The 25,223-nt window shown below is 38.4% G+C and overlaps 2 protein-coding genes across 2 annotated transcripts; one reads left to right on the top strand and one right to left on the bottom strand.

Annotated features, from left to right (window-relative positions):
• Nucleotides 1-1,086: 1,086 nt before the first annotated feature.
• AP4E1 (adaptor related protein complex 4 subunit epsilon 1) lies at nucleotides 1,087-11,145 on the top strand (the record flags this gene model as incomplete). The annotated part of the gene is made up of 10 exons (XM_010169483.1): nucleotides 1,087-1,210; nucleotides 1,350-1,468; nucleotides 2,161-2,463; nucleotides 3,146-3,260; nucleotides 4,655-4,790; nucleotides 6,012-6,267; nucleotides 7,039-7,611; nucleotides 9,083-9,267; nucleotides 10,097-10,254; nucleotides 10,724-11,145. Coding segments are annotated over 10 exons (2,130 nt in total), but the record flags the coding sequence as incomplete, so codon positions are not given.
• A 6,928-nt stretch (nucleotides 11,146-18,073) lies between these two features.
• On the bottom strand, nucleotides 18,074-18,665 carry TNFAIP8L3 (TNF alpha induced protein 8 like 3). The gene has a single exon (XM_010169482.1). It carries the CDS (start codon nucleotides 18,604-18,606, stop codon nucleotides 18,106-18,108), a length of 501 nt encoding a protein of 166 aa, XP_010167784.1. The 5' UTR covers nucleotides 18,607-18,665; the 3' UTR covers nucleotides 18,074-18,105.
• Nucleotides 18,666-25,223: the final 6,558 nt, after the last annotated feature.

Genomic DNA, 25,223 nt, shown 5'->3' with positions numbered 1-25,223 from the left:
ACCCAAACCATTCTATGATTCTATAAATTAAAGCCCTGAAGTCTTAACACCACTGCATGGAAAGAGATGCCTCAGTGCTACGCTGAGTGCTGTTCTGTAATTGTGGGAATTATTTTCCTACCAGAGAACAACTTGTTGGTGTATGGATTTTAAGAATTAACATGTTTTCATAGAAATAAATAAAAGATTATTTAGCTGTGTCAAAAAGATGAAAGTGATGATTTAGGTGTTTGGCATATGGTAGACATTGCTGTCAGACTTGCCATTGCCTGATTTTCTGTGTGTATTCTTGTCTGGTAATTTGAATTGTAAGCTCTTTTTAACAGAGTGCTGCATTACCATCCTGTTTGTACACTGCTTGGCGTAGAGAGTAGTGTACAAAAAAAAGGTATGTTGTCATGCAGTATGCAAAAATAAGACAATAATGTTTCTGCACTGTTGAAAATTTCTATTCAGTAAGTGCATTTTCAGGATTTACGTGATATATATATATATATATAAAGTTGCTTTCTGTGAGGTACTTCAAAATGTTTATTATTTTTCACTAAATCAACAGCAAAACAGTACTGAAAAAAACAGCTAGTGTATCATTGATCAAGTGATATTGGGTAAACAAACTCAAAAGATTATGCTGGAAAACTAGCATGGAACAAGTATGAACTTAAAATACAGTAGGACAGGTTTCCACAGCTAAGTTTTTGTGAACATGTCTGTTCCTACTGTGTGAAATCTATTTAAACTCTTATTTTTTTACTCTAACATTTATTCCTGCACAACTTAAGATGTATTAATTGACAAGCCAGCAAACTGCACATAATGTATAGCTGTTAAGTTCACGTGCAGGCTTTTTTAACTGGGCAGTAACTTCAGACTTCTCCACCTAATCACCAGTTTTCATGAAGTTTACAGGAAACACTTTATAAAAGATAAAGGAATATTTCCTCCTCAGTTAGATTGAACTCATACTTGACCATCAGGCCCCCAGCTTATTGGGGAGAGCAAGATGGGTAGCTTATTTGTGGAGAACTTGTTTCCTTAGGAAACACTCTAAAAAAGAAAGTTATCCCTTAGCACTTCATTCCTTAACATCTGGACACGTATGCCCCTGACAACGAGTGGTTCATCCAAACCATGAATGCTGTGTTTTCAGTTGGAGGTGACGTTGTGCATCCTGATATCCCAAACAACTTCCTGAAGTTGTTGGCTGAAGGTGAGTAACTCCCCGAATGCTCTGAAGAATTATATGGGTCTCTTAATCATCTGGCTTTTTTTCTTAAAATGCTATTTGAAATATTTGATGGGAGGTGTTATTTGAGTTTCAGACAAAGTATGTATTGTTTTTTATCTAGGATTTGATGATGGAAAACAAGATGATCAGCTACGGATGTATGCAGTACAGTCTTATTTAGCATTACTTGATGAGGAAGATGCATTGTATCCACAGAAATTCCTTCAAGTTATGAGTTGGGTAAGGTAGACACATGGCCAGAACTGAATACACAGAGATGGTGATGTTTTAAATATTTTTAACTTTCATTTTTCGTCATTAATATTCTGTTTTTCACTTGAAGTCAAGGTAATGTACTGAAATCTATTTTTAGTGACTTCTTTTGGTGCCTGAGGACTATTTAGCTTGTCATAGTTTGTGGAAAAGCAGATTTGCTTCCTTTAAGGCAAGTGACTATTGGTAATGGCTTAGCAGCCACATGAATCTCACTGCATGCCGAGATCCTTTCTGTCTTCATCAGAATTAGGCCAGATGTGGTTATGAAATGCATTTTTAACCTTGCAGGTAAGTGGGCAAGTGCTATGCTAGTGTTGTCTGGCACCTGGGTAAGCTTCAGCTTCCACCCAAGGAGGAGGCTGCAGTATGAGCAAATCATGGTTTATAAGGTACTAATTGCTATGTTTAGCTTTCTTTTCAAGAGAACTGCTTGATTTTTAAGAAGCTAAAAGTTGGAGTTTGCTAAGGTAAACACAAAAATAATCTCAAGACTTTGGCTTTTAAAACACAAAATGGTAAAGGAATAATTTAGAACATGTTTAAATAATAGCTTCTTGAATGTGAGGTGGATTTTATTGTGTTGTTATTTAGTACTGCATTCTAATTTCAAAGCTGAAGGCACTGCTTTGTAAATTTTGTCTGTCCTTTGTGAATAGGTTTTGGGGGAATATTCCCACCTTGTTACTGATGTTGATCCAGAAGTTATTTTGACAAAGCTACACAGCCTGCTGAAGAAAACTTTTGTGACTTCTGAAACTAAAGCGTGGATAATGGCTGCAGTCACCAAGATAGCATCGCGTACCTCCTGTTCTAAAACAGTCGATGACCTAATCCAAGAATTCAGCAACTCTCTAGATACCTGCATGAGACAATATGCCTTTGAATTGAAGCATCTGTGTGAAGACAAAGCACTGATGAAAAACTTGCTTCCATTTGATGCTAGTTGCAATGACATGGTGGTAAGACAGCTGCAATGTATGTTCTTCATGAACCTTTTTGTAGTTCGGGTGGTTGAGTTTATGGTAAAGTCTATTTTCTGAATTAATGATGATTGACAGTTCTGGCTGGTGCCAGTCTTTAGTCTGCTTGAAGTGAATTTTCAGAAATATATCTTTTCAGGCATGTGTGATGAATCATAATGTTCTATACTGAGAGATAAAGAGCCATGATGTTTAGGTAGTAAGCTGGAGTAGCTTTTAACAAAATTATTATTCCATACGTGAATTAATTTTTTTTGTCTCTTTTTAAAGACAAGTTAGGCCTGCTTTAGTGATATGTTACTGCTTTTTAATTCAAAGGATTTGCTTCCTGTTTAGAAATTGCTGATCTTTGCACTGAAATGTCCATAAAAACTGATGGAAAATAGTATTGATATTGCGGAGGTATGTGAGAGTTTTTTTCGATTCTGTATTTTCATATAACAGCAAGATCAACCATTTTTGTGAAAACTCCACTCTATTTTTTTTCTTGTTTAGACAAAAAGATCATTAGCAGAGGAGTTAAGTTACAAATATCTGTCTCAAAGTCTGTTTGTTACTTAATTAACAATTTCTGTTAATATAGCAGCTTTACTGTTAGATATGGGAGAAGTGAGACAGAAGATCCTGATTTGCTTGTAAGACACAATATTCTTCTCTGTAGGTAGATGCTTCCTTATCTTTTCTGGATGGGTTTGTGGCTGAGGGACTTGGTCGTGGTGCAGCACCATATAAACCTCATCACCAGAGACAAGAGGAGAAACTTTCTCAGGAAAAAGGTGACTATTAGTTTACTGCATTTATTAAATAGCTGGTAAATTACCTGGTAAGTATTAACAAATAATCTAAGTGTACAGTTGCTATTATTTCTTTAAGTAATATTGTCTTAATGCATTTGCAAATTTTATGACACTAATCTAACATTTCTGACCTAGTGTAGTTACCGATAAGACAGCAGTATCTGCTTTTATTCATTTTAAAATACCCCAAAACTTTACCTATAGTGGTTTTTATTTTTACTTTTTTTTTTCCCATGGAAATACTAGTTTATTATAGCCAGTCACATAAGGATTTCTTTTAGACACTGCTGAACAATTCACTTTGAGGCTAGAAAGCTTTTCTAAAACATTCCTCAGTGTTGCTTTACTATTGCAGAATTAGAAAAATGAGTCTTGTACACTGTATTATCTACAATTATGGTATTATTTTTAAAAGAAGATTTTGACTGTGCAGATTAGTGCATACAAGTAACAGTATTGCCCACTTGCTTGCATGTGTAGCTTGGCAGAATTTAACACTTTTCTGAGATAATTATAAATTGAGAGTATTACATCTACAGCTTCCACCTAGCCTGCAAGAAAATTCAAAATTTTGTTGGAGAAATGTTTAAATAAGGTCAAATATGAATATTCTGTACTATTTTTTTCATGCATGCAAAGTCTAATGAGGGATACAATCTACTGTAGGTCAAATTGAGCTCATAATAATGCTTCATACTGAGGTGTTGAGAGTGAAATTAATGGTCTTTACTGCTGAAGAACATCCATTTAGCACTCTGGGTGGAGGTAGGGGAAAGGGACTGTACCCCTTGATAGCTCCAGGGCTGCAAAGGAGAGTCTGTACTCTGCTTCTTATGTAACAATGACTATTTATTGTAGTCCAAAACAATTTTTGGAAGCTATTCAAACTGCATTTTGATTCGTAAAGCATAGTTAAGGTGGCTGGTTCTGAATCCTGATTTGCAAGTCTCAGTGAAAATGATTTGTCACCCAAGATGTCAAGTATGTTTGCAAAGCAGACAGTGATGTATGGACATAATGCTGTAGACTCAAAATGTTATTTAGGCTCATGAACAAATGGAAAAGCTCACTTAGATCCAATATGGTACTCTTTACAAATACTAAGTATTGGCAGATATTTTACTGATATGCTTTAAAGTCACTATTTCTGTTTAGTTCCAGTATTTAAAACAAAATACTGTGTTTTTTAGATAAATCCTCTGTGTGTCTAAAAAACTTATTTGCGAACAGAAACATCCATTTTTAATGAGTATAGGATTCTGAATGAGAAGCCTGAGATGTGCAGCAGTACAGCATATCTATTTTTAGAAAATAGATTTATTTCTTGCCTGTTTATACCTCATTGTAATTTTAAAATTCTGTCTGTCTTGCAGCTCTGAACTTTGAACCTTATGGCTTGTCATTTGCTTCAAGTGTGTCCTCATCTGGCATCACTGGCAGACAGTCCCCCACTGGTTTATCTTTTGGTTCTGATATGTCTGGTAATAGTGCTGAAACAGGGCGTAAAGAGTGAGTTAATTTGTGTTTTAAATGAAGTACATTTACTCTTCTTTTCTTGTCAGTATCACATGTCTCTGCTTCTTCATTACATGGAACTAAAAAGAATACAGTTGAACTTGGAAACCTCTGTCATGTAAGAAGAAATTCAGGGTGACATCTTCTTTGAAATAACTAGGAAAAAAGCTAATGCAATTACGAATGCAATTAGACCAGTTTTTTCCACATTCTTCACAAAGTACAAAGTGATAGTTAATGCAGTGAAATTGGGACAGGATTACCTCATGATTACATGGTTAAATATTTTTTCTCTGTTGTCTTTCTTACAGGCTACGCTTACTTTTTATGGGCTTACAACAATGTGCCTTTTAAGGAAACTTTTTTAGATAAAAGTAAGGCTAAGATTTGCAGTGTAAGATACTCCTTAAATTTTAGAATGCTACAAATAAATGCCATATCCATAGTTCCATACAAATTAATAACTTTATTTATACTGTAGTAAACTGGTATGCAGGAAACCTTGGAAGCTTGTTCAGATTCTTTAATCAGTTTGTGTAAGAAAATCTGAGTGAGGCTTTTAGGTGTAGGACTTGCAGCATTTAGCCTGTGTCTGTTGAATTAACTTCTGCTAGAGTTCTGGGTGTCTGAGAACATGAGCTCTCTTCATAAGAAATAAAAATACTTTCTAGTATTTTGCATATTTCTTCTATTTTCAGTCTCTTATATTAACTTAAATTATTTTTTAAGGAATCAGCAATAGAACTATTTAAATATACTTAGAGATTCCCAGAATCTTTCTCCTGGGGAAAAGGGTACATACCATGTTGCTTGTCTTCAGTTAAAAAAACCCAACCTTTATAAATATAATCTGAAACTCTGGATGGAGTTGGCAGACAGTCTACTACTGACTGCAGGTGTCTAATGCTGACTTAGCAGAGATCTATACTTAGGACTATACAGTCTAATCCAAGTTTACATTTGTAGTGTGTTTTAAAAATAATGAGTGATATTACTAACATAGAGCTCCATGCAGATGGAAGAGTGTTTGTTTATATTCCACTAGTCACTGTGTATATTAAAGTACCAAAGTTGTGAACGGTGTTTAGAGTGTTGGCATGTTTTTATGAATGTCATGTTTTATTAAAGTACCAAAGTTGTGAACGGTGTTTACGAATGTTTTATGAATGTCATGTTCATATGATTGATCCTGCTTTGTTTTGTTTGCCTTTTTAGGACAAATACTCTGAAACTTGAGGGAGTACGCAAGCTATGGGGAAAAGAAGGCTATCTACCAAAGAAGGAAAGCAAAGCAGGGAAAGAAAATGAACCACAAATTCTTTCTTGTGGTGGCTTATTAGCAGGACAGGTGGGTGATCCTCCTGCATCACAGTCTGATCAAGTTGCCAGCCTCTCTGAGGAAGACAAAGAGAAGCAGCAGTTAGCATCAACTTTGTTTATTGGGCTAGGATCAAATGCTGGTGTCAGTTTGGTAAGTGGTTCTTTTGTGGCTTATCAGTTTGAAGTTTATATATTACCTTCTTTCTAATTCCAGATATTTATATGCAAATGGAGATCAAATTAGTGTTGTGGTAAAACTAGGCAAAAAAACCCAAGTAATTGAAAAACTGTTGAAAATTACTTTTGTAATCTGGTAACTCGTTAAGAACCCGAAAAGGGTTGCATATTACTTGATCATGCAGCCTCTGGAGCAGATCTAATTAGGTAACCAGATTCTCCTTCAGTTTTCCTGTTGTGGAAGTCTTTTTTTAGTCTGTTTTCCTTAACAATTGTTCCTTGGTCCACCTTTGCAGAGCTGTTGCAATTCGTTTGGCAGAAGGCCTAGAGTTTGATGCCCTATATCAAGACCATTTTTTATTTATGTATGGTAATATGTGGAACATTAAAAAGATTACCTAATAATGAATTCTTTAAGACTGGCATTATTGTATTAGCCAGCTCAAATCTTGGCATTTATCACTGGTTTAACCAGAAAATGTTTACATGTGTTTGCTTTTTAGTAAGAGCTTTTAGTTTATGTTTTGGAGAACCTAGAATCATTCTTGTGTTATAGGCTAAGGAATACAACAAAAGCCTGTTACTGGATCCATTAAAATGTTTGGAATCTATTTGTCATCTGAATTGATTCGTTGGTCATTATTTGTCCTTGCTTACTCTGTTTCATTCTGTTAGCAGTAACACAGCTGGTTGCTAGAAACTTCCCCTCCCATTGTGATTTTTTTTTTTTTTTTTTCCTTTTCAGATGGGAAAAGTGGACATGGCTACTCAGAAGTTCAAAAGAAAATCAAAGATAAATGAAACTCAAAATAGGGAGGAGGAATCAGACTTCCACAATAGTGCTGCTTTTGATTTTGGTCCCTTGCTTGATACAGTACCTATTAACATGGAAGACTGTGAAGGAAATATACACACAAGGCTAAGGAAGGCCTCTCTGTGTTCTTCAGATATTGTGGAAGATAATTTAGCATTTGAAACACCTCAGTCCCTAAAAAAATCTGGGCTGGATGACAGACCTTCAGATAGACTGTTGGAGTCATCTTTGTTTGCTGATAGTAATATTGAAATTTTTCACCCTTCTCCAAGTGCTAAATGTGAAAGTGCCAGTAAAGCAGCGTTGATCCCTTCCTTACCAGAAGATCTAGAGGAGCTTGCTCACTCTGAAGTAGTGGAACTTTGTCAGAGTGATGTCTTAGCTGTGTATTTATATAAGGTGTGGACAGATGACTCTTTGTTGCTTGCTGTTTTTATTTCAAATAAAACCACTTCTGCACTTAATGCTGTGAACTTAGTGTTTGAAGAAGCAGAACATTTTCAGGTAAGAAGCTTTGTTTCCATTATATTTCAAATTCACTTGGAACTTCCTGCTTTTTGCTTGCATTTGAGTGTGCGCTATTTGGTTTAATGTAATAGCCAAACTTTTTTCCCAAAGCTTTTCCTTAAAACCTGTGGTATGGCTATTACATCTTTAAGGGTAATGAGGAAATCTCAATACTAAACTTGCTAACTTTTATACCAAATGATACTATCTCGCTTTTTAAAATTCACCTTGATTTCATTTTCTGCTTCTTGCCTCCATATAACAAATATGTATGAATTTTCAGTTCTGAATTAACCTTCTCCCTGATGTTTAAGACTGAATGCAAACCTAAGCAGTGGTACTCAGAATGGTATGACTTTGGGTTGCCAAAGAAATCACTGTGTAACTTTTTTTCCCCTCTGTGTCATAGACTTGTGCGTTCATTTGTATTTATCTGATAGGTAGACATGATGCAGTTTCTTCCTTCACATAAAATTATGTAAGCTTGCTTCAGGTTCTGGGGTTTGGTGGGTTTTTGCGTGTTTGTTTTTTGTTTTGTTTTTTTTCTCAAAGACATCAGGATTTTTTTCAATCAGACATCATCATCATGTTCAAAGACATTTCATTCTTGTTCTCATGCTTTCAGTTTCTGTTGGAGAGGAGTTGATCAGTTAATTTTTTGACATCAGCTACATCTGAGATTTAACTGTGATTGGTAAAGCATGTAATAGTCTTGATTGAAACTTAAGTAATTGGAAAGCTATTTAGGAAATGCCTATTGGCATGACCACCCACAGATTTTGCTGAAAGAAGTACAGAATTATGAAACTGGAGACAAGTGATAACTGGACAAAGAATTAAGCAGAATGGATCTTTTAGAATTGACTCAATCAAAGAGCTGCTAATTGTCTGTGAAGTCTCCTTCCTTCCCATTTCTGGCTTGAATCAAACCTGTCATGATACTGATAGAAAATGAGCATCTCGTGTCTAGTTTTGCCTTGTAATTCACTTAGATTTCTACGCGGACCACTACCACAGATAAAATCTGTGTTACAAGTTTGTTTGGAGAGGCTGGGGACTGCTGAGTAATCTTGAAATTGCCCTTGTTATTAGGGATGATTTCTCAGCTTTCTGCTTCTAGCATATAGCTTGGGGTATGCTGCAGTGTTTATTGTTCTTGTATATTAGTCTATTTTTGGACTGAACTACAGAATTCAGGTTCTTGGCCACCAGTTCTCTTGTCTCTCTGAGCAATCGTTAAGGGGTAGGGGAGGGAAGACAATTGGCAGAAATAGAACTTTTGTAGTTGTTAGCGATTGATTTATCCTCAGTGAGAGCTGAGAAATGGTGGGTCTGTTTGCTTGCCAATAGTCAAAGAAAAATCAATTGAAATAAAAGGTATTTATACAATTTTATAGCTGTGTCTTAGCCACTTACACAACTTGACAGCAAGACTTATATTCTATATTCCTTTAAAAAAATTATGTAGATTTTGGAGAGTCTCACCTACCAGTTTCCTGTAATTGAAGCTCAAAGTGTGGAATGTTGCCAGAAATGCGTGTGGATGGACAAAATCTGTACACAGGGAATTCTTTCTGGCTCCATTAATTACCAGTCACAGATGGAAACTTGCCTTGAATTTTCAGTAACTTTATCATTGTTGGACTTCATCAGGTAAATAATATAAACTGCAGTTTTTAAAAACGTGTGTACTCAAATAAGTATTAGACCAGGGCAGGATGATTTGGGTATTGATTATGAAAACATAAGGCTTCATCTTGAGCAACTACTTTTAATCTAATTGAGATGACTGTTAAATATAGTAAATGGTTATTTATACACTTAGAAAAAAAGGAGAAAAGTTCCAGGAAGAAGTACAAATCCAGTCAGAATATTGACCATAGAATAGTCTTGAACTACAGAAGGCATTTTTGAGGAGGCTAACAGAACTGAGTGAACAGAAGGGCATGCTGTTTTAAAATATGGCATAATATAAACATGTCAAACTGAAATAAGTTACTTGAGTACAGAGACCCATATATAATATGAAAAGGCTGACAGCTTTTGCAGGGGAAGAAGAAAGCTCATTCTATTTATTTTTGAACACTGCATTTATTTTGGGAATAGAAAAAGCAAGTGTTCTTTCTCCAATAGACTTTTCTGCTTTATAGTGCAATCCACCTTGTTTTCCATAGTAAAGTCTACCTCTCATTGAACTCCTTTTGTCTCTTTCAGTGGGCAAATATCTCAAGGCCATTCACTTTGGTCTTTAATTTACATAGAATAATGTATTTTTTTTTAAATTTAGAAGTCTAAAGCAAAGAATAGAAACTTTTTTTTAAATGTTAAGCTGGGAAGAGGAGGAGTTTGTTTTAAGTAATCTGTATTTACTTATTGCTCGTTCTGTTGTCCAGTTGTTTCCAGATACAGTTTTTTGGGAGACCAAATATATTCTGAATAATGTATCTTATTTTGCTAAGGTATGTGGTGAACTTATTTTTAGGCCAATGGAAATGACTACAGAAGACTTTGGGAAGCTGTGGCTGTCCCTTTCCAATGATGTGAAACAGAATATTAAAATGTCACCTTCTCAAGATTCCCTTTCAGCAGCTCTGAATACATTGCAACAGAAGCTGAAACTCCATATAGTTGATATTATAGGTAAGTGAAAGTATGCTGTTAAGATTGCTTACAACCTGTAATTTGTCCCATGAAAGTAAGTGCATGGAAGCAGGTATCTTACTGTTTAAGGCAGGGAATATTTAAGGACATAGTGAACACAGGAGCATTGTCCTATGGACTTCATTTGCCTTACTCATCGTCTTATGTGAAGATTAATGTAAAGGTACAAGTGTACAGCAAACGGTAAATTTTACAAGGGAGCAAACTTGTTGCACTGAAGAGTTTTGGACAGGCCAAACTAATGAGAATGAAGCTATATGAGAAATATGAAGCTGGGATTGCATGCAGGAGGCTTGGGTTTTGGTGACGTGTTAGAGGATTAGGGGTAAGAGTAGAAGAGAATAGCAGAAATGGAGTTTGAGAGAAAGATACAGTTTTTGTGAACTATACTATAGCTATTGTTACTTGCTAATTGTTATTTCATTTTTTCTGTGGTCTCTGTTTTAAGGTAATGAGGGAATACTGGCATGCCAGCTGCTTCCATCTGTGCCCTGTCTGCTGCACTGTCGTACTCACTCAGGGATGCTGGCTTTGTGGTTCAGATCGCCTTGTTCTGCTCTTCCAGATGGTTTGCTTTATCAGTGTCAAAAGGTGATGGAGGAATCCTAATAACAATAGTGCCTGCCTTAATCCATTTGGTGTGTGAAAAGCAAATAAAAGATTTATACAGTTGCACAGATAACTACCAAAGCTAAATTAAGATACTTCACAGAAGTATTAAGTTTTCTTCAAGCTGGCATATGTCATATGGACTTGTAGGGGAAGAATGATGACCTAAGTTACGCCTGCAAAAACATGCTCAGGACTGTACAGTGACTAACAAGTAATCCATTAAAGTATTGTTACCTGTTTAAGTGAAATGTATATTTCTTAATTTTGTTGTAAATGATGAAAAGTATTTATTTTTATTATGCAGCTTTTATAGATGCCAACAATTATTCCTCATAGCAACTACTTTATGATTTTTAAAGAAAACATCTCCATTATGAAGTCAGTCTTGATCAGTTATCAGGATCATCTAACTTTATTTTGATAATTTTTCTAAAGCTATTTTTAAGCACTGCTGGCAACAAGACCCATATTGGTGGCTGTATAAAGTAACTTATGTAGCAACAAATGCCTGTTTTGGAAATAAGTAAAAGATTTCAGTGAGCAACGCACTTCCCATGAGCTTTGGTATTTACTGTTTAAGTGGTAATATCAAATAGGTTTTTGATAGGAGGCAGGCATGTGAAATTGTATGAAGGCATCTCATGGGGGATGATCTAAGGCCCTTCAGGTTAGTTCCTGTCTGCAGTTCTTCCTGCCCCATGTTTCAGTCACTTTCTCTTTCCTTAGGGGTCTGTGACAATCACTGAATATTTGTGCATGTCTAAAATTAAGTTTCATGTGGACCAAGTCTGAGATGACTGAGCTGAGGGCAGTTGGCTGTGGGCGTGTTGGCTCGTTGATAGTTGGCTAGTGGACATGTTCATTGCTCTCCAGTCGATCCTGTAAATTTAATCTGGCCAATATCTCTGTCCATGAAAACTCACATGTATTTTTACTTCTAATTATTTATAGCCTCAGTGTGACTCTTCAAAACTTTGACTTGCACAGATGTGGCTGTATTGTGTGTGCATGGCTAGGAACTGCAGTAAGGCGTAAGAGATCTCAATCAGAGCAGCATACATCATAAATGTGTCTGTTTAGATTGTCTGCTTTTCTTCCTGAAATAACCTTGTAGTCCTGAAAATCCAGCAATCTTAATTTATTTAGATGCTAAGTGAAAACTTTAATATCGTTTAATATTATTTATTTATTACTGGTTATGTCTTTTATTTACAAACATCAAAGATTGTACACACCATTCAGACATGGTATAAATGGATTCTACAGCAGAATTCTCTCCTCTGTGTGTTTAATATTAAAAAGGAAATTGTTATGTTTCAGTGTTACTGATTCTCACCTGATAAGCACTGGTTGTAAAGGAAAATAAAATATTCCGTTACTTTGCGAATGTTTTGGTAAGTGTTCATGAAATCATAAGAATGTTAATGTGCTGATAGTTTCTTTTTTCTTGTGTGATTTTTTTTTTTTTTTAAGTCAAGCCACTTGTGTTATCACAAGTACAATCATATAAGCAAAGCTCCTTTTTTTATTGCTGTTTCAGTACCCTCTTGTTAAGGAATTTAAAGTGCACTGAACCTGTAAATATACTTAATGCTCTGCATACTTTAATATTTACTTGGCATTCGAAGACAGTTTATATAAATGAAAACTGATTTATAGTGGAATAATTTCCCTGCTGGTAAATCAGACTTGTGTTATGCAATTGGACTTTTGTAATCATATGGACTATAATAGAAGTACCTGTTTCTGGCCTATGCATTTGAACCATTTCAGCAATGAGCTGTTCAGTGTCCTAGTGTTTGAAAAGAACAACAAAAGACAGTAATACCCTCTACTGTTCATGTAATGTTCTTTATAACCTTTTTCACTGTATGAATAATGTGTGTTAAGCTGTCAGTATGTAGTTTGGGAGAGCTTTATGGTAACATCACATGAAGGGATTTGCAGGGAATTGTACCTGTGCCAGTCTTTATTTTTAGATTGCCCAGCAAATATTTTTCTTAACCTATCACCATCTTTGCATTTCTTGTAGCTTAATAAAATTCAGTTTCATTTAAAAAAAAAAAAAGGCTTGATACTTATTAAATGTTCTTTGCTATCACATGTAGCAGTGTTTCTGCATATTAAGAACTAGGTTGTATTTTAATTGTTTCTCTTTGTATTTGAACAGCAATGAAGAATGTAACACTGCAGAAGTCTTGAATCCATTGGTGATTTAAATGTCCTGTGTCTCAGCTGGAAGTATAAAAGGAGTGAAAGAGTACACTTTAGATCTTTTGAACAACATTCTGTGTGCCAGCTCACATTATCTGATACTTTTTGGAATATTGCCAGATTATGGGATTTGGTTTTAGGCAGGAGACTTTGGGGTGTCTTGTTATTCATAGTTGACAGCAATGGCATTTTTTTTTTTCAAGTCTGATGCTAACATAACACACCATTTGCTATAGTATTGAGAAGGAGTTGGAAGTTGGATCCAATTGCTGAATTGAAGGTGGTTGCAGCCCTGGTCTAAATTGTGAGGCTGTCTTGTATGGCATGGCTGTCGGTGTGTAATGTGTGTGTGCACTACACTGCAGTTCTGGCCGGTGCAGGGAGCTTAGGCCCCTGAGAACCTCAGCAATTCAGTGCTGGGAATCCCTCTGATCTTGATCCATCATCCAGTTGTCTCTAAAATGACATATAGCTGCGTAAGTAATTATACAAAGGAATATTCTTTCATCTAGTTCTGTGTTGAAAATCCTTCAGATAATATCTTCTGTTGTGTTCCCATTTACTTTTCTTTGTAACTTACTAGATCTTGAAGGATTAAGCTGTTTTCAGGGAAGGGGAAATAAGATGCGTAGAAGGAGGCTGGAAGGAAGTGAACACATAATCCAGTTAGCATGAGGGAGTTTACTTTCAAGAGGCAACCAGAGGCCACGCAGAGTATATACTGACCTTTCTGAACTAGCAGGTTAACAGCATTTTGGACCAAAACCCTAGGTACCAGGAGATACTGCTGTTTTACTGCTCTGTGCCATGGGCATCTTGGAGTTCTGGACACTCTGGAGTGAAGTGATTGTATTGGATCCATATTTCAACCATTTTGTGAGATTCTCCCCCCTTACCTCAAGTATTTTCAGATATTTTTAATGAAACAAATATTTCAGTAGGAAAATGGGTGGAAGTGCAACATGGCAGTATGATGCAGTATGTTTTCCTAAACTCAGATCAAATCTCCTGTTGTGTTATATTGCTTTCTGCTAGGTATTCCCAACACCTTCTCATCCTGTAAGAACCAGAGAGAATAAATTTTTCTAACGGATGGCACTATCCTGAGGTTTTCCTGTACTTGCAAATAGCTTATGAATGACATTGCCTGGTGGTTTCTAAATATTGGAAAGGTAGTTATCTCCTATAGAGTCACATGAGTAGTTTTTCAGCATAAAAGCTGTATTATCTTTTCTGTGTAGATATGACTGTGTTGTCTTTTTCTGACATTGAGGTATGTATGCATCATAGCATGTGAGAATGGATGTAGACCTGCTTAAGTCATCCAGTTAAGACTTGCTTTTGCATTTCTGTTGCTGTGATAAGAGTTAATTGTGCTTTACCTCTTGGTTCTCTTCGGGGTCAGCTATTTATGTGCCTTTCTGTGAGAATGTTTCTCTTACACAAATACATGTCCAGTGCAATGTACTGTTCTGTGGTACATGTACTATTTCATTAGGATGCCAGAAGTGGTCAATCCCTTGAGAGCTTCTCAAACATTAACATTTTTCCGTTTAACTTTATTACATAAAGTTGGCAGTGATGAGGTAAAGAATATTGTGTCCTGTCATTATATGATTCATAAAGTTAACCTGACAGCAATGTTTTACCAGCAGTGTGTCTTGAAACACCACTTACTAAGATTGCTTTAAAGTTTCATTTTAAGGTATTTGGCAGTTTTCTCATTGTGCCAATCTTTGATTGCTTCTTGTCTAACTGCCATGTGCGTCATTTGCAAATCCTGAGCTCTTTCAGCCAAAACAGTTTGCCTTTTCTGGGAATAAGGACAGGAGAATATATGCTTGCCTGTTAAAACATTCTAGTAGGTTCTAGCATCAGCATTTGAAATCTGTCAGGGATGTGTCTTCTGCCTAACTTAAATCACATTTAGCTAAACTGAGCTAAATATATCATGGAAAACTTGCAAGAAGGTGCTTGGTAGAGAGCTAGATCTTGGCATGTTCCATCATCTCTGGCCCTGATACAGGCTGCCCGTGTATCTTCTAAGCACTGCTCAGGCTGAGCCTGGGGAGAGGCTGGTACCCGAAGGCAAAAACATTGTGCCATTTCCTCCACGTGGCTTGGGAGGGAGTTTTGGAGCCTGCTGACTGAACCACACTACTAAGCACATCAAACCAGCATGGTTTGTTAGCCCAAGTGCTTGAGAACTTTGAGGAAAAACAGAAATTTCCTTTGCTGGCAATGCATCCTTGTGTTGTGCATGTGTGATGCAACAGAAATGTGGAATTCCAGTTTTCTCTTAAACTGTCTATCTGCATACCTCCTACCTCCGCAAAATCTGGTTATCAAAGAGCATTAAGGTTGCAAAAGTTGAAGGTGACAAAACAGAGTACAGAAATTCCGTCCTCTTACTGCTTAATTTCAGTTTACATTGCATAGTAGAATAAATAAATCAAAAGGAAACAAAAAGGGCAGTAATCACACATTTTTAATCCACAAATGTGATAATACATCATATACTTAGGGTGACCTGAACATTGCCCATATTTTAGCAATGTTATTACATACCAAGCTACAAGTACAAAAGTAAACAATTAATATACAGGATATGCAAGTATGAGAAATACTTGAAAACATTCTTTTTCCTTAAGGCTACTCAGATTTATAAATAAAACAACAGATGTTCAGCTGGTTTATCTAAAATACCAGAATCTTAATATTGATACTTGCAACACAGAAAAAGAAAGTCACAGATACAGGATTTCCCTTTCCTTTGGACATCTTGAATGTTGAATAATCTCTTTTCTTTCTGGCTTAAAAAAAACCCCCAAAACAACAAACCAAACTTAAATTTATTTGCCACAAGTGAAACAGACACACAAGATCAGACGTGTGCACGGGGACAGGAGTGTTGGATACAATAAATACTGTTCAAAAGCATCAATTGACAAGTACGTGCTTGGAAAAAATGCAGCTAATGTTGTATGTAAATATGGCTCTGGAAATGGCTGAACTTGCAACCCCAATGTTGGTATTTCATTACTGTTGCAAAAGAACTGTCCACCTTCATTGCTACTAAATAAATGTACTTTTTACAGTTACAGGAAATATATGGGGAAAATTACATTGTTACACACTGCTCTGGTAATGTCCTGTGGTGCCACTTTTACTGTGCTCCAAAATGAGTTCTCCTGGGAACGGATAAAAATCCATCTACCACAACCCTAGTGAATACCTGATCTGGGTATGCGTGTTCTCAACTGTATAAAGGTGTGGTAGGCAAAATTGTTGCAAGCAGTATGATACAGTTATTTTGGAGTGAGGAAAGACAGAAGAAGAATAATAAAATTGTGAAGTTTTGTCTGCCACTATAGTATTTAAGAGTTTAAATGAGAAACATGATTTTCTCTTATCCTAAAGTAATGGATGATCAACACTGGAAGTCTTCCTTAGAGAGGAATGGCTTTCAAATAAATGTTCCTGTCTCTGTCAGTTTTCAAGTACATGAATATCTGTATTGGAATATGTGATATGGAAGGTGTTACCTCCAGATAATGAGACTGTCTGCTATATGTGTCAACTAAAAGCAGATGGTACATGACACTGAAGGGGCAGTACACAGAGGTGAGTCTGGAGGATAAGATGTAGAGGGCGAGGAGAGATTTCCGAACGTACTTCCTTTACTCTGGGGCAGCCAGCACCTTCTGCCCAGCTGCGAGATTCTGCAAGTGGCAAGCTCGTGTGTCTGCTCTGCTCCTGTTCTCCCTTAATCCTAAGAAAACTGTACAGAAACCACTATTTCTTTGCAAAATGTTTTCAGTTTGAAGACATCACTATATTTTATTTTAAAAAGAAAAGAGTTACTGAAAACATTCTGAACAAATAAGTTGTTAATGAAGGTCTCCAGCTCACTAGGACTGTTCCCTTAAGACTACTGTGGATATACTACGCTCAGATGGCACTGCAAGCATAGGGGATGGGGTTCCTTTTTTATCACATCTGTTTTACCATAGGCACAAAATTAACATCAAGGACATGTTAAACTGAGAGTTTTATCTAGACTGAATATTTTGAGGATAGTGGATGTAAACATTGCTTTGTAGCTCCATGGGTGTCTTAGTCGTGCTCCTCTTCACAAGTGCCATTTCAAAATCTCCACAAAGAATATTTTTTTCCATCAGGCAAAACAGTAAGAGCACAAAGAGCAGCACAACCTTCAGCCTAAACTCATCTGATGTTACCAAATACACAAACCCTGAGAGTGGGGAAACAAACATACTACTTTATCTAGTTTTTCTAGTTACCTTTGAGCTTGGACCACCAAGTTGCTTTACAAAATTAAAACTAAACCTTCTCTATATTACTATCAGGTATAAAACAAAACTTGCTAATGGAAATATTGCTTCATAGAGCAGCTCTTTAAATCTCTCACTTCTACTCAGTTTGTATTTGTTATTCCCCTTTTAGACTTAAGTACTATGTAAAATCAGAGATGCCTTCTCATACTGACTCCTGATCCTTTTGAAAGGAGTGAGCTTAATCCATTACAGTCTGAGTTTTTTCAGCTAACATGGGAATAATAAAAACATACACACTAAGGGCAGCCTGGGGGTACATTCCATGCATTGCTCTTTTTGCCTTCACCTGACTATTTTTACATAGCCATGCATTTGAGTTTGCTTTCTTTTCATGTGTTCAGCCTTGAACGCAAAGCCAGTAAGATCATAGTGTACAGCAGTCTGTTTCTGAACAATATATATCAGCAGCCTTGTTTACTCCCCTCCTTGGAAAAGACTGAACTATCTGAACAAAACACTAAAACTGATAGCTTTCTGATTTAAGTTTTCCACTTCATCATGAGCCTGGTGAGCACTTTCTGGCCCCTGCTGGAGGTTGTAGTAAGAGACCGGTGGGGAAGGAAGCTTGCTTGCTCACCATGGCTCATGAAGAGTAGCTAGTTCTAGAGAGAAGTTTTTGGTCGATTTCTTGGTTTTGAGCGTAGTTTCAAAGGATCTTCTCATCAAGTAGTTTGTTGATGCCATCACAGATCTTTTTGAGGTATGGCCGACAATCCCCATCAAGACTGTACAGGGCAGTTAGAAATTCCACATCTGCAAAGTGGTTGAAGACATGGTTGATGCGCCCGTGGGATCTCGGTGTCAGGTGTCGAGCTACTAGTTCATGCACAAGGTCTTTACATTCATTCAGAAGTTCTGCAAGAACATTTCTGTCAAAAGTGTATTCTACCTCATAGAAACTGACAATTGTCATGGCAGTTTGGTTCAGCTTCTTCCTGAACTTGTCTACGATTTCCAGCTCTTCTTGGTTGAACTGATTATTTCGATAGAGGATCCCGATTTTTATTGCCACTTTAATCAGGTCTTTCATAATTTTATGGGCTTCCTTTTTGTTTCTTGTGTGTTCCTTTGTTACTTTGTAGAGCTCGTCGAAGATCTCACTGCTTGTGTCATCAATCAGCATGTTAGCCATGGTTTTGGTTGCCATTTTACTCAGGATCTTTTTCTGGGCTTGCAGTGCGAGATTCTTGGAACTGAAATAATCGGGGCCTGTTTAGGGATAGCAGAGAAGAGGGAAAAGTGTTAACTTTACTTAGTGAATAATTTTCACTATTAGTTAAGAAAGGTAGTACTTATGTGCTTAACGGAGACACTGCATGTTTAACTGATCATTACATGTAGTCATGAATGCAGTAATGGGAACATTCCAACACTGTATTTCCAGGTATCCTTGGGGTCTCAGACATCTGTGTCTTTCTGTCACTGAGGTTTTTTGCTTATAACTTAAGAACAGGATATTCTGGCAGGGGATATTCATGCTGGTTCTTTGCTAGTCTTTTAATTTAGAAGCTCAATGTTAAAGCTTTATTGGCAGAGAGATCCGTTGAGATGTGCTCAAAACAATAAGTAATCAGAAACGAACAAAATGAGAAATACAATACAAATAAACATACGAACCCGAAAGCCTTATGCTTTTGGTCATCGGGGGGCACTGTTGTTCCACGGTTACACTAAGCACCATCTCAGATAAGGGCTAATAAACCTGGTTCATAAACGTGGATTTACTTGGCTTTAATCTCTAGTAATGATGCCTTTCTCATTTGTTACCAATTTGCAAAATTATAGAATGTGACTTTTGTAAAATGTGGGTGCTTCAGTGCATGAGTTCCTGCCAGATAAATATACCTGAGCTACTTACATTTATCAAATAAACATCTTGGATTTTCCGTCTTTTAGGCAGCTGTGCAAGTTTCACTCAGCACAGCACCTGAGCATGTGGCTACTCCCGCTGGACTCTATCCAATGAGTTTCTATAATTACTGGTAGAGATTAATTTGACCTTCCTCTGTTTTTCACATTAATGTTGTTTTTTAACTGACCCTATGTGGACAAAGTGAAGGAAATGGAAAGATTTCATATGAAATAATCACCCAGTTTAATACTACAGTAGTGAAGTCTCTGTTGGATCAAAGGGCATTTTACTGTTGTAGCAAAACAGCGATGAGTACGTGTATACTCGAGCTTTCAGCTGGTGAGATGAGGGCTGAGCACCAGCAGTGGCCTCTGGTACGAGATGCCTTCCCCTCGCACCTCCTCTGGGTATTTGCCCAGGCAAAGGAGATGCCCATCTTTCCCTGCCAGCTGGGGACCTCCTGCTGCTCACTGGGAGACCAGAGCCTTGGCTGGTGTGAGGGGGATTCACCAGCTGCTGGGGAATCAAACCACTGAGAGATTAAAAATAAAAATCAAAACTTCTAGTGCTGATTTGATGTTGGAGCCTGTGTGGGTCTTAGGCTGGCAGGGTGAGCTCTGGAGGCCCTTTCCAGCCTTCAGTACAGGGATGCTGAGCGAGACAACCATGCCGTCACCCTGCTGTGCAGCCGTCATCTGTCGGTGTCTGTGGTGCAGTCTGAGCCACAGCCTTGCCCACGCTGCTGTGGGTTCACCGCAGCCTCTCCCTCCTTCCTCGTGTGAGGCAGAAGGGGTGCCGGGTGCCAGTGCTCGTTTTGAGTAAGTAACACTCTGAATTTAAATAGTCTTCCGTTTAAATCCTATTTTCCACGTTAACTAGAATATTAAAGTTGTCATCTTTCTTTTTGCGCTCCAGCTGTACTACTGAGCATTATGAAAGAGTAACATTTAATTTCAACTGAACCACCACCTGGAAAAAATAATTCAATGTGCTTAAAAGAATTGCCTGTCATTTGGAGAGAAAATTGTGGGGCTGTACTGCTGACTGGAGGAAATAGAAAAACTGTGATTCAGTCTAGAAATGATAAAACCAAGATGAAAGCATTATTTCACTTAGCAGTACATGGGTTTATAAATAGTATTCATGATGAATAATTATGTGCATTTGACAGAAAAATGGAAGATTAATATTAGTGTCTGTTCCTATAGTAAGCATTTGCAATTAATCAAGTGGATGCAGTTGTTCAGTATCTGTTTTGATCAAAACTAAAAATAATTGTAGTAGATTTTCAGAATATTAATTTTACTAATGTTCATGGCACTTCAGCCTCTGTGTCATTTTCACCAGGTGAGAGTCCAGTTGGCTCCCAGTGTGCTTAGCTCCGCTGCAGGGAGAGCTTCGCAGATCCGGTGCCATTCTGCAGCCCAAAGCAAAGCCTGCAGTCATGGTGCACAGAAAGAGGGGGCTAGCCAAGTCCTGCGTCCCCCATCCCATGCCCCACATCTTTGGTGCGCCAGCACACGTGTGGGAGAGACAGGACCAGCACGACCACCAGCACATTCTCAAACATGCAGGCAGCTGCCCTTCCATCTATGTGATTTCTGAGAGACAAAATTTGATGCTAAATTGGTACATAAAAGCTTCTAATAAACATTAGAAGTGAGGTTTATCTGCCATAAAAAAGTGGTTCCGGGTATGTTCCTATATTCACAGTCCTGGCTCTCATCAACTGAACAGAGTGTGATCTTCAGAGATGACACTCCTGGGTTTGGTACCTCCAACAATGATAACACAGCTCCCAGCTGAAGGTGCAAGCTATGAAATGGGCAGTGTGACCAGAGAGCACCAGGCTGAGGTTAACAGAATGTTAAGGTTGGGCCATTTCTCCATGGCAAGTCCCAGCTGTGGGATCTGCTATTTAACAGCATGAGACTGAGCTCCTTCTCATCTTAAAAATAAAATCTTAAAAATCAAATATGTTATTAAGTTGGAGCTGCTAAACTTTTCTGTAGAAGCTGTATTTCCCTTTCTTCTGATTTCCCTTACCAGGCCCTAGTGCTGTATATTCCTCCTCCTCTCACACCTCTTGCCCTCCTCTGTTCAATCCAAGACCCCTGTTTCATGCCTCGTGTCCCTGCTGTGTCCCCCTTCTCCACTTCCTGCTCCAGCCTGTCTCACCGTGGCATCTCTAGCACCTAAGCCGTACTAGCCATGAGCTCTCAAAGCCTGCAGAAACCAGGCAGATCCCAATACCTTGTGCCCACTCCTTTCCCCCACGTCCTTCCATGATCTGTGCTGGCACATGTATTGTAAAATCCGTAATAGCTGGTAATTAGTCTCGCCACTGTGACTGCCATACGCTCCCTCCCAGTCACCTGTACCAAGGAGACAAGGTGCCGGTGGGGAAGGGCAGTGCTTGGTGGGGACACAGGACAAGCTTGTGCATCAGTAGTATATTGTGGTGCTCTGTGATGAATACAGAAGCTGTAGCCTGCTGCCACAGTCCCTCCACCACATCAGGAAACCACTGAGAAGCTCAGAGAGGACAACTGGTGCATCCCAGCTGCGCTAGCAAGTCGCCAACCCGGCCACCGGGATCGATACTCTGCAGAACCTCAGCCCGCGGTCTCCAGCTGCCCAAGCGCCTGCTCGTGTGGTCAGACAACATGTGTGCGATGAGGAGGAGGTGGACTACAGTCCTCAGCCCATGTGTGCAGCCTGGACAACGGTGTGGGGGCTGCTCATAAAGGGCTATACTCCACTTTGCTTAAATTCAGGTGTGCATGGTTTTACAGCAGTGTATGCAGGAAGGAGCGAGAGAGACTGGTGGATTCCTGCCTCCAAAATCACGTAGTGCTCAGACACCAAGGTGACGCCTGGCCTTTCAGGGATCACAAGTGGTTAGCCACATGATTAAATTCAGTCTTTCATGGGGACAGCAGGTTTAGTGTGGCAGTCTTTTCTTACTGCAGCACATTGCTCATTACACAAAATACATTTTTGCCTCCTACATACAGCAATTCTATTTTCTGCTTTCTTTCATACAGGAAAACAAATCAGCAACAACATTATAGATGCTATTAGCTTTCAGGAACATTACACCAAAGCTAAAAATGAAAAACCAACCTCCCAGCATACTGCTTTGCTGGGTAATGAGTAGCTTCCATTATAGAAAGTCTGACATCTTAGTTTTTACTAAAGTAAGGACCAGTTCTGCCTTCCGATCTCTCTCTAAAAGCTATTCAAAAAGCCCCATGTGATGGGATTGATTCCATAGCAGTCTTTAAAAAGTGCAGCTCTCCAGACCTGCATTTCTGCAGGGGGAAAGGCTCAGGCCCCGCTACCAGCGGGATGAAGGGGAGAGGCTCCCTGTGCCTCCGCAGTCCTGTGGTCAGGGTGCTACACCGCTCCCCCCCAGTGACAGCCCAGCTTCTGGCACACGGCGCTGAACATGACAAAGATGTCTCACATCCACTAAACTTCATAACAGGATTGCTTAATAACAGAAGTGTGGGAAGTTTGTCAACTCTAGAGTGGATGGACAAGTTTTGTATTTTAAGTTTTTCAGTCTAAAATGCAAGACCATCTGTAACATTCTCAAAATATTTCAATTCCGGATAGCTGTACCGAGTACCAAATGGTTAGAACTAAATGCTCAGCAATACTATTTTCATGTAAATATCCATTCAGCCACTCTGTACAAAACACGTGGCAGAACCAGTGAACCAGAAAATGCTCCCACTATGCCCAGGAGAGAGCATGGTTGACGTTTTCTGAAAGCAATTACGTGGACATGGAAACAACCCCCTTGAGCACATGAATCCATTTCTCTCCCAGTTAGCCACTTCTTAGTCAAAGCCTCAATAAAGTTTTGCAGCCAGGATATTTTCTCCCCTGACAAATGGCTGAAAGACATGTTCAAGTGAGCTCTGGAGGGAGTGCTGCTCCACAGGTAAAAACTGAGAGAACAGGAGTTAATCTGCAGAGTTTCTGTGGAGTTGTCAGTGCCTTTTTAATTGCATTAGCAGGCTTGCTTGCAGAGTAGAGATACAGAACATTTTCCTTGGTTTTGTAGCATGTGTGGAGTTACGTCTGACACTGTAGTGCCTGCTGTAGCTTGTACTAGTTAATCAATTACCTCAGCCATTGACTCCACCTCATCTAAAGTGAATCACACTTGCAGCTGTGTGTATCTCCCACTTCCAGGGTGAGTGTAACCCCAGCTCCAAGCAGCTGGTGGTGGGCTGTGTTTTCAAGCCACTGCCAAGCAGTGCATGTGTGGGAGGTACTGAGTTAGCCTGAGACCATCCTGGAGAGGTGAGTTGAGCTGTTGTGAGTTATAGGACTAAGCTAAAAACATGAAGAGGCTACAGGAGCAGTGGTAGGAGGTGGTGAGATGGGAGAAGGTCCCTGCATCTGTGCTGTAGCTATATTGGAAGTAGGCAAAGGGCTGAACCTTAACTGAACAAGAGGGAAGTACATAGGAAAGTAAAGATGATGAAGAGGCTGAAATATTTTTAATACTCCTGAATCCTCAATTTTCAAATGCAGTGCAGCTTCTGCAGCAAAAGGCAGGCTTTAAGGAGTCAGCAAAGCTGCTGGAAATGTGGGCATCTCTCCAGCTGCTAGCAGTTGCTCAAGCTTGTGGAGATGGGCTAAGCCAAGGGACAGGCACGCTCTCAGAGTCTGCTACAGTACGAGACAACTGGGTTGTGAAAATTGTTGTAGGAATGTGCTGTTTTAATGATTTGTGTGACCCAGTTTGAATGCATCCGTGTATTTTAACCTAGTGACATACCTGCCTCAGAGCCTGGAGAGTCTGGGAATGCCAGCGAGAAGAAACGAGGCAGCTGTATCATAAAGCTCTTGCATAGAGTTATGTGAGCAGTGGCTATCTCAATGGTTAGTCCAGTGCTGCTTACTGGCCTGACAGCTTATTTCATTATAACCTGAAGTTACCTGTAATGTCTGGGGTTGTTTTTTGGTTTTGTTTGGTTTTTTTTGTTTGTTTTTTTTTTTTTTTTTTACATATATAGTTAATAAAGCATAAATAGCCTTTGAGGAAAATAAAAGCAGGAAACTTTATTAAGCTGCTATGTAAAGCTATAAGGACAAGAAAAAGCTAGTGCAGATTTGGAAAGGAGAATGCAGAAAAACAACAAAAAAAATCTGTTTGCTTAACTTAGAGTATTCAGAAAAAATGTTTGGATGTAATGAGCTGCAAACTTGTGTGTTTTATTTATCCTTCAAGTATCACTTATATGCTATAAGACTGATTAGAAAAGTGAACCTCAGAACTCAGGATTTCAAAATAGCTTTAAAAGCAGACAGGAAAAAAGTGCACTAAAAGCACTTCTCCCATAGTATTTTAGCACTGAGCAGCCAGGGAGCTAGCTCTAAGTGTGTGTATTACTCTTGGACAGCTACAGGATCACTGTAGAAGAAACATTCAGTGTTTCCAGTAACTCTAAGCCAGGAAATCCAATAGACCAGATGGAATATATCAGCTTTCAGGGAGGGCCAATTTAAACATGTGTAAGCACCAGGGGCCTGGTCCTCAAACTTTTAACACTTCTAAACTGTTACTATGAACATAAAAGGTTTGCTCATTTCCGTAATGGAACATGAGATTACAGACTGATAATTATATGATACTGGGAGAATGTACTGGTATCCAAATGTCTGAAGGCAAAATTTGGACATGCTGGAAACAGCAGCAACAGCCCTGTACAGAGGGAACATGACTGAATGGAAAAAAGAAAAAGACCATTTTTCCATTCAGTGCTTTATACAAAAAGCAATCATGCTGCAAAAAAGTACTGTCTGGGAATCTAGCAACTGGATATTCCTAGTAGGAGTCTTATTTCAGCAGCTAGCTTGTATTTGGCATTTTCTTTACTAGGAGTATATTA

This window comes from Antrostomus carolinensis, unplaced genomic scaffold (assembly GCF_000700745.2).
Source record: "Antrostomus carolinensis isolate BGI_N321 unplaced genomic scaffold, ASM70074v2 scaffold20046, whole genome shotgun sequence".
NCBI classification, from domain to species: domain Eukaryota; kingdom Metazoa; phylum Chordata; class Aves; order Caprimulgiformes; family Caprimulgidae; genus Antrostomus; species Antrostomus carolinensis.
Note: the sequence above shows the minus strand (reverse complement) of the source record. Positions and strands in the feature narration are given on the sequence as shown.

Coding starts and splice junctions, on each gene's coding strand:
- TNFAIP8L3 (XM_010169482.1), bottom strand. CDS start 18,606: ATGGCAACCAAAACCATGGCTAACATGCTGATTGATGACACAAGCAGT.